Source organism: Stenella coeruleoalba (genome assembly GCF_951394435.1).
Source record: "Stenella coeruleoalba genome assembly, chromosome: 10".
NCBI lineage: Eukaryota > Metazoa > Chordata > Mammalia > Artiodactyla > Delphinidae > Stenella > Stenella coeruleoalba.
Window position 1 is genome coordinate 10,328,515 of NC_137156.1, and position 15,815 is coordinate 10,344,329.

The window sequence follows — 15,815 nt, forward strand, 5'->3', positions numbered from 1 at the left end:
TGCTTTCTGGCTTCACTTACCTAATATTGCACTGTTAAGAGCTGAGCACACAGGTTCTCTCTGAATTGGGTCAAGTTGATTTCCAACTGGGCTGTTCCAAGGATCTGAATAGGCTAGTAAACTGAATGCATCCTGTTGAAAACACAGCAATTTGGTTTTTAATTCAAACAGTTCAGCGACTGTGCTCACCATGATTACACGTTGAGAGAAAGGTAAAAATATGGCTTTAAGGCACTAGACTAACACAAGCCCATTTACCCCTATGACTAGGAGGCTATATATTTTTTAACAATTAGATTATGCAGCAAAGCCTAATTTGTTTTCATTTTTCTTGTAAACAGCCATTTTCATCATCTACCCCTTATCCCTACAACACATGCAGAACAGAATAGAATAAAAATGGAAAAAACTTAATTCCTGTGGAATGGGCTATATTACTGGTTAAAGTAAAGAGAAAGAGAAAACATTTATGACCACTAATATGAATTTGACATTAAAAGGTTAGGACCAGCCCATGTATTTTTTTAAACACATGTGGGAACTGGGCATATCTCACTGGACGTCATCTTCTCAAACTCAGTAATCAACAAAATTAAACTGGCTCCGCTTCAGGAACATTCAGTAGTTCCAGCCATCCTCAAGCCGCCCCTCCTGAAGTAACTGACACACAGTCTTCTTTTCAGACGATGGCTCTGTCTTCCTGTCATCTTTCTGTGGGAAGCACATAACTACAGTGGTTTCAGACATTGGCTTCAAGTTAAGCTGCATCACCAGAGTGGCCTTTGGCAAGAACAACCTTCCTAAGTATCAGTATCATCATTTGTATAATGGGGATTATAAAAGGTCCTATTTCACAGAGTTTATGAGGACTAACTGAGCTAAACAAAATTAGTAATGTCAGCTCACTCTAATCTTTCAGTAAAAGATATATTATCGTTTTGCCAGAAGCCAATGCCCTAATCCAGAGTAAAATTATGATACAGATACAGATACAGGTAGACACAGCACACCTTCCCAGTTCAGACGGCACGTGGAAAGGCGCTGGGGAAACCAAACCAGTGAATTCAGTAGCGCGACACTCAAACTGCTGCTCGTTCAAACGTGGAAGACAAATTCCTAAAGAATAGCACCTCCCAACGTGAAGCTGCTCCGGCCCCCCTCTAGCCATCTCATTAGTGGGGGTGAGGCTTCCTGGTCAAGCCTGCTCTTGCCCTTTCTTATCTGAATTGGCCTCTACGTTGTGATGACTGGAGAAGAACTGCCCGTAAAGCAGAGCTGTGCGGCCTGAGGCTACAGACAGGGATACACGGGGCACCTCCACTGTCGTACACTGCTGAGTATCTCATTCACATGAGACTTCTGGCCACAGTTATTAATGAAAGTTCTTTGAAGAACTTATACTTGTTGGAATCCCCTGCAGCTACTCACAGGTGCTAGTAGATACAAGGAGAAAAAAAAAAAGCTTCATATACCTGCTGATTGCAAGATCTGCTTCTTAACAGTATTTAAGATATTTTATGCATCTCACAAAGCTACCAGATTCTACTTCTGGTTCCCCCCAATCCAAATTTATTGATGGAGAAAGATTAATATCTGATATCCTGTGAAGCTAACTCTAATCACGCTATTTCTAAAGACTGAGCTTTGCTCAAGACTTAATTCACCCCACAACCATCTAATGAGGTACCATCCCTATAGTGCACATAAATTTTAAAAGACAGACTAAAGAATCTGTCCAAGGAATAACTGCTACATCATTATTTTAAGCACAGAACTATCCTCTTGCGTCTACATCCTGACATGCTACCAAAAAGGTGAAATGCTGTAGTCCCAAAAGTCAAATCAAGACCATTCTGTCAAATACATCTAGCATTTAAAACAAAATTCACAGAAAAAGATAATGATGGTAGTAATTTACTGTGCACTAATGTTGTGTGAGGCAATGTTTCAAGCGCTAATGTGTATCATCTCATTTAATCCTCACAATAACCTTAGGAGGTGGTTACTACTATGCCCATCTTAGACGCGAACTGAGGCAGTGAGAGATTACCACCACACGGTACTGTACTTCTTTTAGTAGGATACAGTTTCTTTCTTTTAATTACCAATCTAAATATTAAGAGGAAAAAAGTCTAAAATTTTGCCCCCATATTTTCAGTATAGCTGAACAAATATTTATTGGACACAGACGGGGACCACCAGGACCTCATCACTGTTTCGAGGACTCACACAGTCCTATGGGGAAGGCAGACATGTAAATGATGTACCGTGTATTGCTTATTAACAGAGTGTATTGTGTCACAAGAAGCAATCACAGATATAGGCTCAAGCTACATGGAAACTGAGGCTGGAAAGAAGAAAAGGCATGGCTGGAACCATGGGTAAGGGCTTAGATCCTAAAACACCCTAAAAATCACACTAAAAAGCTTCCATTTTTTCCAATAAGGCAACAGAATTTTACATAACGGAGTGATATGAATTAGACTTGATTTTAGATGGATCACACAACACTATGAAGCACAGCTTGCAAGTAGAGTGAAGCTTTAAGCAAGAAAACTGAAAAAACCCTTAAAAAAAAACCAACCGGTTTATACCATCAAGTTCCCAGGAGTAAATATCTAGAACTTCATCTTTCTTTACAAGGGGAATGAAATCAGCAAAGCAACCTTAATGTTTTAAATTCTGCTGTAAGACTAATTGGTGAGAGTAACCAAAGAAATGCAAATAAGCAATTTTGAGATACATGTTAAACCCACTAAAGTAGAATTAAGGTATCAGTGCCACCGGCACATCCCTTTATTACTGCTGATAAGTTGGTAGACGTTTCTGGAAAGCAACGCAGCAACACGTAGCAAGAGCCACAATAATTGTATCCTTTGACTCAATAATTCTATTTCTAGGACTTTATTCCAGCGGAATAATTTTAAGGAAGAAACAAAGATACATGTATAAAGGTGTTCAAAGCATTTTTTAAAAGGCAAATAGAAAATCTAAAAATAGAGCAATGCTTAAATAAACTGATATAGCAACACACTAGAATATCACGTAGCCATTTAAAAATAATTGTCAGTAATGCATAGAAACTGGAAATACATTTTTTATCATAATAAGAACAATACAAATAGGATAACTACACTTACCAACCAGATAAAATATATGCCCACGCGATTGAAGGCACAAAACTGAAAATACCTGTTAAATATCATGGTATTATGGGTTACTTTTTATTTTAGAAAAAACATTACCTCAGTGGGAAAATTTCTGACAAAGTGTGACATTTAGGTAGGATTCTCAAACTGTACTTACACTTGGCTTAAACTCTGTAGCAGTTTCTAAACAGGGTGCATCTAAAGTTACTAGATTGAGAGCTACCTGCAGCTGGGGCTGCTCGCTCTAACCTGACTCTCCCGGCCCTCCAGCAGGTGCCCTGCTGCTCTGCGCAAGCGCAGTAAACAGCTGTTGAACAATTCGGGTGGCTCTCCCGGGAGCCACTGGCAGATTCAGGCAGGTAAGCAACAAAAACAAAGACAACAGGAAAACAGGAAAGGAAGACCGAGAAAGTCAGAAAAAGGTCAAGAGAACCACGGCTGCAGCAGGCCGCCCAGCCCGTGTTTAGCACAGGTGGGCTACCCCAAGGTCTGCAGTGCGCCTGCTACTCCGCGACTGAGGGGAAGCACAACACGTGTGTACCTTACGGCAACTTCGGTAAGTCTCAAGCCGGCCTTAACCAAATCCTGTCTCTCTACACATGTATGCATGCTTCAGAAGTCTGTGCAAATTCAAACAAAACTAAAGATAAAAACACCCATTTCAACCACCCATGACCTGAAGTGAAGAATAAAAGAAAACAGTAATTTCTAAACCTTCTCAAGCAGGGCAAAAAAAAAAGTTCTCTTTGTGTTACCCTCAAATCCTCCAGCATTGTTCTTTAGGTACTTAGAAGCTGGATCAGCCACCCATCTTATCTCTTACCTGGATCAAGATAAGTTTGGGGAATGGGAGAGAAGCAGCTCAGAATGTTAAGACAATCTCTTGAAGTAGGTGGCATTTGCTTAGAAGTCATAGGTACAAAATCAAAGCCATCCACATTCTTTAGATGATGAATCACATCTTCACTTAATTCAATATATAATCAAGGAGTATCTTTGAGGACAGGCCATGTAATGCCACTTCCTGTGCTTCACGCAAATTAGAATCAAAGAATAAGCAATGGAGTGAAATTTTCAAAGGGACTACATAAAATCAGACTCCATCAGCATAAAGTATTAACAAGAAAACAGAGTCAGATGACCCAGTGTAAAAAAGCCTATGATTTCTTTTTTCAAAACATTTCACATCCCCAAATATCTCCTAAAACATCAGTTCTCAAAGCACGATGCAGGAACAACTGGGTTGAAGACCCTTTCAGGGTCTCTTGTGAGGGCAAAACTATTTTCATAGTAATACTAAGATATTACTTGCTCGTTTCTCACTCTCATTCTTTCAAAACTATACAGTGGGGTTTCCCAGAGGCTACACGTGTGTTATATCACAACAGACTGAATACAGAAGCAGGTATGAGAATCCAGCTTATCATTTACTAAATCTAGCATTAAAGAGATTTACAAAAATGTAAAGCAGGGCCACTCTTCTATTTTTGTTTGTTTATTTTAGGAAGATAAAATAACACTTATGAAAAATAACAATGACTTATTTTAAAATGAATTAATAATTTTAGTATTAATTTCTAGTAGAGTAAAATCAATAAATATAACTTATACAAACAAGAGCCCTTTGGGAATCTTTAATAGTTTTTAAAGTGTTTAGATACCAAAAAGGTTGAGAACCACTGCCCTAAAACCTAGCAAAGAAGTTTCCCAAATGGATAGCTTTGGATATGTGAAATAATAATAAAGCCTGAGAAGTTTCTTAGCACTGTTGATATCAGAAAAGATTCTCAAAGTTGTATAATGATGAAAATTCCCAGTCTGGAAAAATCAAGTTATGCATGCCTTTTTATCTGGAGGTGTATATACGTGGCTTCTTAACCCATCCTACACTAGACAGGTGCTCTACTGAGGCTACAGTGCATGCAGCTGGGATGGGTTTCTTTTGGGGGGACTGATTTTATGCCATATTTAGCACTACTACGTGTTGCTCGCTGGCCCTCTCTCAGTTTAGGTCAGGAAGGGATGGCAGGAGTCTTGAGTCTCGCCCTCTCCTATACCCAAGCATCAGTGTAAAGGCCTACGTGCATCTCCCCTTCGTTTTTTGGGCTTATTTCAAAACATTCAGGAGAAGATATTTGTAACAAACCAACTTGGAGCCCAACCTCGTGCAGGACAAACAAAAAACTACAATGGCTAGGTTCATGTTTCACAGGTGTACAGGGCTGGTGGGACTTCTATGAACATGAAAAAAACCTCATCTCTACCACTAACTGCAATGCTGACTTAAGGTAGGCAAAACTCCATCTTTAACTGCTACACAGAACTGTGGCTAACTTAATGAACTGTTTCCATTTTCTCCATCTCACTATATCCAGCGCAGACATCAAGCCAGAAGAGACTTGAAGACGTGTTTCATCTCTTCCCTGTGAAAGATGACCCAACCCTTCACCAATCTCAAAAGAAAAGCCACACGTTATACATTCAATTTGCTGCAACCCTGAACAATCTCTACTAAAGTAAAAATATCTCAAATTTATAGTTTTATCAGCACACCCACATTTCTCCTAATAACTCTGCCAATTTTATAGCCGAGAAAACTAAGAAAGCAAGTTGACAAGGGGCACACAACACTGGTAAGTGGCAGAACTGAGATTTAATCTGTATGTTGTACAGAAGTCCAGCGCCTGTCCAGTAGAGCCGGGCTGCCGAACCCTGCCGCGTGTCCACACCCTCAGCCGGGCTGGAAGCCAGGGAGGGGCGCGCGTCCAAGTTCCCAACAGGAATTCCAGTGTTGCTCAATGTGTTACAAAACTACATTTTAGTTCCTCTGACACATTTATAAGTTTTCAAGGAAAAACAAACTTACCTTCAACATTTTTTTATTTGCTGTGTTCTTGCCACACTCTCTCCTCAGCTGCTCACTCATCGCTTGTAGCTCTCTTCCGAAGTGAATCATTCTTTCTATGGCGGCTTGACTTCCTCCACACAGCTGGCGCCTTAACTGGCTTGAATCAACTTCTGTAAGCAAAACAAACAGGTATTTTACTACCTTACATCTGGAGTACAATGGAGAAATGAACATAAACTGCTTACAACATTTTGGACGTTTCATTTAGTAATTACTTCCTAATATTTTACCTAAATATGCAGATTTTTAATTTAATGTGGAACTTTGTAGCTAAAAGGTATACTTTATCTAGGCCTCAAGAGTCTAGGATCCAACACCCAGCTTTCAGTTGAAAGTCAGGTGACAAACCTTTCAGTGTTAGCATGTACATATGTCTCAGGGAAAATTTTATGAAAGGTTAATAATAAGCACGATTTTCTAAAACTACAGCAACATGAAAAAAAGAAAAAGAAAAAAGTAGTGCTTCTCAGGCTACTTTAACTGACAAAGAACAGAGATAGAAGGTAAGAAAGACTAAATGACTCCAATAAAAACACAGAAGACACCACATACTAATCAAAAGGGTTAATTATACTACTTTTAGAAAAATACTACTTTTAGGAAAAAAGTTTACAGTGTATATCTTGACTGACAATAATCACTGATCAATAACAAACAGTATAAGTCACTAATAACAACATCATAAATCACTAATGATAATGATAATAGTTACTGTTTACGAAGCACTTACTTTGTGCTATTAGCTTTTTACAGATCAGCTATGAGGCAGTTATTATTATACCCATTTTACAGATGAAGAAACTGAGGCAAAGAGCTCCTAAGTAATTTGTCCAAGGTTACACAGCTAGTAAGTGGCAGTTGCAGAATTCAAATCCAGGTGATCCGGCTCTAGAGCTCCTGCTCTTAATCACTATGCTCAAATGACTCTTGGAATGTTGAGGTTGCTTGCTGATATCTGATAGAGTGAAGCTAGGCTGCCTTTTCAATCATACTCCTTGCTTGAAAGAGTGAATTATGCATTGGAACACACAATCCTCAACAACAAGGTGGTTGTGTAATATAAGTTTGCATTTATAAAGTAGTTTCTAACAATATGAATAAATACCTTTTAATCTCAAAATACTAAGAAATCTAATGTTCTGACAAATAAGAATGTATAAGCTTCAATAATTTTCACTCTCCAATTGATGGGAAAGTTTGCTGATGGTTTAACTTTTCGGTACAATTTACTACACAAGTTGTCAACAAAGTAAACTTATGTGTGCGAACGTATCTGTCAGCCACATGTTCTGAGCGGGCAGGAGCCAGGGGGTGTCAAATGCAGGCGCCTACTATCTGCCAGGCGCTGGGCTGCGCAGAGTCACATATATTCACATTGAATGAATTTAAGAAAGTTTGATTAGAACTTATAAAATCATCTCTACCCATTTGGCCTTTATTGGCTATACTGAAATAGGTATAAAAACTTTTCATATCTCCAACCTTAGCTGTCCTAAAGGATATTTAACACTAATAAGTTAGTACTCCTACATTAATGAAAGCACTACAGTTGCGCAGAAACAGTTCAGCAAAGAAGATACTAAAAAATTAAACTCTACTCTCTCTAGCAACCTCCTCTCACAAGAAATTTTAAGAGAAGTAATACGTATCACTGTAAAATCCAATGGCACATACATCTTTAAATTTGATTTGTGCTCATCAGCTGTGAATCAGTACAAGTAAAAACATAACCTTGTAGTCATCATTTTTTATTAAAAATGTAAGAAATATCACTGCAGACCCATTTCGGTGTCACAATCTTCCATTTCGTGGTCATGTTTAGAGCTACCATTTAGGAAACCATTGGATGAAGTTTCTCCAACTCCATTGGAGTAGTGATCTGTTTCCATGTCTACATCATTACTGAAAATGAAAAAACAAACCTAATTTTAGAAATAGCATACTTGCAGCTTAGTTTAAAATAAATTACTACTCAACTACGTATAAACTGACTTCACAAGGCAACAGCAATCTGGAATAAAGGTATTTAGTTACATCCTGAATGTATTCAAAGCCCAATCTGTAGCTGACCTTTAACAACTCTGTACTCCTGGAGATAAAGTACGTGGACTAAAATGTAGTGGTTTGATGACTTCCGATCAATATGGAGAAATCATTTTTCAGCACGTATTTCCCACTATTTTTCAAACTCAGATCTGCTCTCCATTCTTTGTTAATCAACTCCTGCCCCAGAATCCCTGGCCCTCACCCCAGCATGCACTTGCAGCGTGTAAGGGAAACCCTCCCTCTCAAACTACTCCTGGAACCCACCTCTCTTCACCTCTTTCCCCACCCTCATACTCGACTTGCTTCTAGACTATTTTTTTTCACTAACAGCCTTGATGTTTTGGCATTTGTCCTCACTACTCAAAAATATACTCTTTCTCAATGGCAAGTAATAACCTGCAAAACTACTAGTCTCATCCCTTCATACCTTCCCAGCGCCCAACACTATTTTTCTCTCACAGGCTTTCTTATTGGTGAAGATTCTCAAGTATTTTTGCTGCATCTTAATTTTTAAAAGACTGCTCTGGAGATACTTAGGGCATTGCCAATTCTCACCTACGTCACGCTGCCTGAACGAATAGCATGTGCCGACAGTTCCATGCTGAGCTCGTCAATACTTGCCCTTCAGATCCTTCCACACCCCAAGCAACAATATCTAACCATCCAAATTTCTCCTATGAAGATCTAGGTTATGATTATACAGCTCAGAAGGAAACGCTTGATGAAAATTTAGAGAATATTTAAATAAAAATGATCTTTTCTCATTAAAAAGGCAATGTTTGTAGGAAAAAAAGAACATCGAATGCAGATAAGCAAAAAGCACCTTATGCGTAATAATGCCAGCAAAGGTAACCAACGGTTAACAGCTTGGGTGCGTGGGCGCGCGTGGGTGCACACATACTTCTATCCGTAAGACCTATCAGGGTAAAAAGGCCCATAGAGATCTAGGAAGAAGAGGGCCATGGCCCCAGGACATTCCTGTCAGTCACAAAAGCTTGTTTAGTATCCTGATGAAATTTGAGAATTGATAAGAAAAATCAAACTTTGAAAATAATGTTTAATTTAAGGGAAATCCTTAAGATCGTAGCTTTTAGTGATCTTATTAATATACTAAAGTGCATTTTTCATAATCCAATATAATATTTGAGAGGGATACTTTCATTCAACACACATTTAAGAGCCTCTGGGCCATGCTCTGTGTTAGGTGCTAAGGATTTAATGAAACAGCCCCTGCCCTCCAGGAGTGAACAGCCTAGAAAAAGCTAATAAAGTTATTATAGTACAGAGACTCAGTTCTGTGATGAAAGCTCCACAAGGAGTGACACAACATTTGGCGGGGATGTAAATCAAGGAAAACATCCTGGAAGAGGTAACATCTGAAGTTGAGTTTTACAGCTTGAACAGAAGTTAGGATGGGGGAGAAGAAGGAGGGCGGGGAGAAGAGCATTTCTGATGGGGGGTAACGGAGAAGAAACAAGTCTAGAAGTCAGACATCCCAGGAAGTAGTCACAGCTCTGCAACTTACTAGTTACTAATTATTGACCTAAAAAAAAAAAGTCATTTACTTCTCTGGTACTCAGCTCTACATCTGTAAAATGGTTTTCACAGTTAATACCATCTTTGCCTACTTCACAATACCGTTGGTAAGGAAAGCCATTACCAACTAGAAAGTAACTGTTACTGCTTAACAGTTTAAGACAGTTTAAAAGCTTACTTTCTTCTATACTGCACACAAAAGAGGATGCTGTGTCATCAACCCCTTCCGTTAAGCTTGCTTCCCTCAACTCAGGTAATAATAGGTCTCTTTAGCAACTTCCTGCCATGAGGATAGTATTTAAGAGAAAAACTCACGAAGAAACTGCAATCCTACCCTCAAACTATGGTAGAACCCTCTAACAATGATAAAGTACTAATATACTATAAAGTACAATGATGTACTAAAGGCTTAGTCTTTTAAATTTCCATACAAAATTTTCAGAATATTCTAATCTTATATTTTCTAGTTATGTCATCTCTACTGACTACCCTGACCTCCTCAGCAAGAGAGTCTGTTTTCCTACTGTTCTTCTCATACCATTTTTGTGGACTTCATTATCACCTGTACCACACAATACCATTACTTCAGTACATTTTTGTCATTTGTGACAGATAACCTGGAAATTCTGATTAATCTCCAAATTTGTGAAAACAGATTTTTACACATACTTCTTTCTCCAGAGTCATATTTCCATTAAGAGTCATGGTAAACATTAGGTTCTCTCTCCTTCAATGGGAGAATTTTGCACTGATAAACATTCCCGCAAAACGCAGTGTGACCAATCAATTCACGTTCTAAGACCAAACCAACATCAAATTGATAAAATCCATAAGAACTTGCTGTCACACACTAGCATTCAATTCAAATGAAACCTTCAGGTTTCATGAATAGTAAACCTGAGTATGTCATAGTATGCTGAGAGAGACATCTCTTCTCTCAAAGCTCTTCGAGTGGAGACCATGCCCAGCAGTGTCTGACACCCAACAGGTTCTCAATACTCTCCTCGCACTGTATATTTTTACTAAATGACTTAACCGTCTGTTATACGCAAGCTACTTAAAGATAGGTTCTCATCAACAAATATTTTTTGTAAAGTTAGTTATTTGGAACTCAGGAAACACTTCACACACTTACACCAAAAAAACCACACACAAAGAAAAAAAATAGTTGTAACTGTATCAAATGTTAACTGCAGAGGTTAAATATACTAATGGAAACATAACAAGTGGCATGTACGTAACCACCTGTACGGGTCTGCGGTGGCAGGAAGATGAAATGCAGAACCATAACAAGTGGCATGTACGTAACCACCTGTACGGGTCTGCGGTGGCAGGAAGATGAAATGCAGAACCTGGATGTGTCCCTATCACCCCACTAGAGGGAAGAGTGACGTAGAGGAAGGGGAAGGAACAGAAGGATGAGCCTCCATGAACTCTAGGAGAACAGAAAGCTTTGGAGAACTTACTCCCCACCCCTTTAACCTCTGGGGGCTTGGGAACTCTCAGAGCCCCACTATGGACCATCTAACTCAATTTCTCCAAATTATTAAAAATGATGACATCTATAATTAAGGTTGCTTATAGTAGCACAAAAGCTAGGGATATCGTTACCTGGTGAAGTTGTTAACTTGCTGTGACCTTGACATGTTTATACTGTTCAGTTCTGGTACATTCAAACTGGACGACTGGTGTTTACTATGGCAGTATGACTGATGTGCTTTATTTGATATTACACCATTACTACAACTTTCAAAACCTGGGAAAAAAGAAAGAGAAACTTTATAAAAATAGAAACAAACACATAAGGTTGTAACAGATGTACCATATTCTGATCATGTATTTAAGACTTTTATAATGCAGGAAAGTCAATGGACTACTTAAATAGAAAACAAATGGATAACTTCTTTGAAAGAACATAAGGTTACTTAATTGTGAGCTGTCATCTCCTCCTGTATTTATTGAAGGCTTAATTATAGGTCTCATTTAATCCTCACAACCCCCCAGCCCCCGCCCATGAAGCCCAGTTATCATAACCCCATTTTACATATGAATACACCGAGGCTAAGAATCTGTCCAAGCCTGACGTGACACATGGTGTCAGAGGGGTGGTGACTAAGGACACAAACATGAGAATCACGCACACTGTGCAGGATGGTGATGTGAACAGGCTGAGAGGCAGCAACGTAGAAAGGTATATGCTGAGTGAGAAAACGCAAAGGTGTTGCTCTACTCTTTGAAAGGACAGGAAACAGCATTTGATTTCTGCTTTAGAACGTGAAATGTACAGAGGAAACATAATACCTTGGGAAAAACAGAATTAAAGAGACAAGCAAAGAAAAAGGACTGAGAAGGATCAGAAATAAACCTGCAGAAGTGATGTCATAAAGGCCAAGAAAGGAGAGAATTTTAATTAAGAGAACACCAAAGGCCTTGGTGAGTCCAGAAAAGGATAGGAGGAAATGAACAGGCAGAGCTGACTCCTGCTGGCAGCTTGGCTGGGAAAGAGTGAGCAAGAGGCAGCCGGGCTAGGTGGCTGGCTATGGTGATCGGTGGCTCCAGACACCACAGCCACGTCACCGCCTTTACAGTTATCCTTTCCTAAAACACACAATTACCTTCTCATGACCAAATAGCTCCGCTTTAATTTCTAGAGACAACTTGAATGTTGCCCTTCATTTATGGAGATCTGTTAATAAACTGTTTTTAGAAACAGCTCATCTTTAAGTCACTTCCTGGTACTAAAAACACGTGAATCTGACCCACCCACAATTTTTCCTCCAGAACATCTTGAGATCAAGTATACAAATGTACCAAACGCCTAGCAGAAATGTCTAGATTTTTGAAAAAATTTTATTTTGGTTCAAAACCATGAAGAAGGGTAAAAATTTTAAGATAACGTCATAAGACTGAACCTCACCAGAAAAATGTGCAGCACTTCCTTTGCCTGATGCTAAACTGTGGACACTCATTCCGTGGCTGGGGCTCATACTTGGACTACTAAAAGGTCGAGGACTCACAGGGTAACTGTCTTGAGATTTTGGACTTCGGCCTCCCAAACATCGTACTTCACTATCTGTACCATTCACCATTTCTATAAACTGACGCACTCTAAAAAGAGAAAAGAAAAATTTACTTACATGATCTTCAAATTACTGTTTGTTTATTTAATAGCAACAGATTTCTGAAAGGAAATATTTTAAGAACTTGTATTTTTATCAGTAAATGTGGCCTTTAGATAGTATGCTAAAAACACTAAACATGGTTCCATATACTGTACTGCTTAGAATCAATTTAAAATTTTCCAGAAAAATGAGAGTATAATGCAAAAGACATTTTATCGCCTTTAATCAAGATTTACTAAGAAAATGAAAATCTATCTGTAGCTATAATAAACAAACCAAAATGGACCTCATTTTTTTTAGCTAAAATAATCAAAATAATATTTGCACTTGGAAGCAAACCAAACAGTACATAAGAACATCATGTACCTTTTTTTTAACATCTTTATTGGAGTATAATTGCTTTATAAACATGTACTTTTATATACATACTTACCTACATACAAAATAAGAGCCTAAGTCCCCAAGTTTCCTCATCCCTCTTAACCAAAACAGGCCACATTTAAACTTTGATTCTAAAGCAAGACAATTTTGACACTGGGCTTAGAATTTCTGGTGCTTAAAGAGTTTAAATCTTAAACCTAATAACACCTGAATTTTAAAATAACGAAGATTCATACGACCAATTAAAAAATGCCAAGTTAGGGTGGCTATTATTTATGAAAAAAACAAAAACAAAAAAAGAAACAGAAAACAAGTGTTGGTGAGGATGTGGAGAAACTGGAACTCTTGTGCACTGTTGGTGGGAATGTAAAACAGTGCAGGGCTACGGAACTGTGAGGACTAATTTTCAAAAAATTAAACACAAAATTATCATATGGTCAACAATTCCCCTTCTGACTGTATATGCAAAAGAACTGAAAGCAGGGACTCTAACATATATTTGTACACCCGTTATGCTAAGTGAGACAAAGCAGTTACCAAGGACAAATATTTTATGATTCTATTTATATGAGGTATTTAGAGCAGTCAAATTCAAATTTATAGACAGAAAGTAGAACGGTGGTTGCCAGGAGCTGGGGGGAGAAAGAGGAATGGGGAGGCAGTGTTTAATGCGTACCAAGTTTCAGTCTCGGATAATGAAAAAAGTTCTAGAAAGGGATGGTTGAAAAACAATGTGAATGTACCAGAAACAATGTAAATACCAGAAAACTGTACATGCAAAAATTGCAAATTTTATGTATATTTTTACCACAGTTTTTTAAAATGCCCCAAACTTACTATAAGGCACTTTACAGGAGGAAAAATAGACATCCATCTTCTAAGTCAGACTTTCACATTCTTAGACACAGGACAGAATGACAGAGTGCAAACACGAAGCAACAGCTGCCTTCTGCCCACAGTCCTCGACACAGAAGCACATTCTATAACCTGTCACTTAAAGGGGCTACATTACAAAATTATATCCAAATATCTGAAAGTATGAAAATAATTTTGATTATGTAACACACACATGTGTCATTAATATAACATTTTATTAAACTCACTTTAATGTGAAAAGGAGATTGGGATTTCTTTCAAGTAAACTTGGGTATAACTGTTGTGTTGTTTCAATGGCTTCTCCCATTCTTCCTGCTAACACCAATTTCTGAATTCCTATTTAGAAAAAGAAAGCAAAAGATAAATTTTTTTTAAAAAGAATAGAAACAGAAACTTAGTGGATCCTCAAAAAAAATTTAGTAAAAAATCTTTAAATAAATTATCATGATTACTTTCCACTTCTTTTTCTAACTCAGTTTCTACTTCAACGAAAATTTTCAGACAAATTAAAAAATCAGAAAAACAAGTACTTTATTAAACTACTAAAAAACCCCACAAACTCGCATACAAGTAGCACAGGAAAAATACCTGTTGAGCAATACTGATGTACTAAACACTAAAATGAAAAAGATGGGTACGTTATGGCATACACTGTGGTGATGATTTCATGGATATATACTTATCTCCAAACTCAGCCAGGTGTATATGCTAAGTATGTACAGTTTTTAACATGTCAACCATACCTCAATAAAAGTGTTTTTTTTTTTTTAAAAAAAAGACCATAGGAAACATTAAAGAAATAATATTCCAAGTGTCTTATCAAATACTATAACCTTTTGCACCCAGTACTAAACGAATGCTAGCCTTTGAGTAAGACCTGAATCCAATAGCTACTCAGTGAGCAGTCCCTGTGGGTTAGATGATGGGGATACGAAGAGTAAGCGGTCACCTCCTGCTTGCCAGAGCTTACAACGCCGTGAGAAAGACAGGCAAGCATACGATTAGCTACAACGCAGTGTCATCAGTGCTATCACAGCAGTCTGACCTATAAAAAATTTGTTTTCATCCATCATGATCTTACCCGTAATGTCTTGTTTTTATCCCTATACTTTCATCAAGCCATGCCCTCCCTGATGGCCTAACCGCACCAATCTTTGGATGGCTACTGTGAACCAGCTGTTATGCTGACCTGCCCTGGTCAGAACAGACTCCACAGCTCTGGCCACAAGCACCAGGACCTAAGCCATAAATACTTAAGATCAATACTATCTTAAATTTAGACAGCAATTTAAATGCAAAGATACTTAAATTTATTTTACATGTTATCTCCACTAACATCTAATCGTGGACTACTTTACCAATTTAAAAAAACACTGTTTAGTAAATGTTTACTTCCTGAAAGCTCAAGAAAACGTATTTTAAGAAAAAATGGCAAATATTTTTACAAAAATTTCTCCAAAATTGTATCTTTCTACATCCAGAATGCTAATAAGTGAATTTTTAATGTAATCTTCAAAAATGTCAATAAAAATAAATTTCAGAGGCATAATTTCAAGTTAATATATTTGAAAAAATTTTAATTTAAAAAATAAAATTTCTAAAAATCAATGTAACCAAACCTATAATCTGAAAACAAGTGTTAGCCATGCACCACAGGGTCCTTACTTTGTCTATTCTTAATGGAAGCTAATTCTTCTAGAACGGTCTGGTCTGTAGATCTGGCAAAGGCCTCTGCTGTGGCACAGTACCCATGGTGGACTAAATAAGATGAAACCATTCTTAAAATAAAAAGAAGAA

The 15,815-nt window shown here is 37.9% G+C and overlaps 1 protein-coding gene across 5 annotated transcripts in view; it reads right to left on the reverse strand.

Moving 5' to 3' along the window:
• Window positions 1-15,815, reverse strand: part of RANBP9 (RAN binding protein 9) — a 160,199-nt gene that overhangs the window by 5,037 nt on the left and 139,347 nt on the right. For all 5 annotated transcript variants that reach the window (XM_079933669.1, XM_079933668.1, XM_079933667.1 and 2 more), the window contains 7 exons: window positions 15,684-15,796; window positions 14,246-14,354; window positions 12,557-12,747; window positions 11,251-11,395; window positions 7,838-7,959; window positions 6,016-6,167; window positions 21-132 (listed from right to left, as the gene is read on the reverse strand). In XM_079933669.1, the coding sequence (XP_079789795.1) occupies window positions 21-132; window positions 6,016-6,167; window positions 7,838-7,959; window positions 11,251-11,395; window positions 12,557-12,747; window positions 14,246-14,354; window positions 15,684-15,796 (944 nt within the window). The remainder of the gene's footprint in view (window positions 1-20; window positions 133-6,015; window positions 6,168-7,837; window positions 7,960-11,250; window positions 11,396-12,556; window positions 12,748-14,245; window positions 14,355-15,683; window positions 15,797-15,815) is intronic.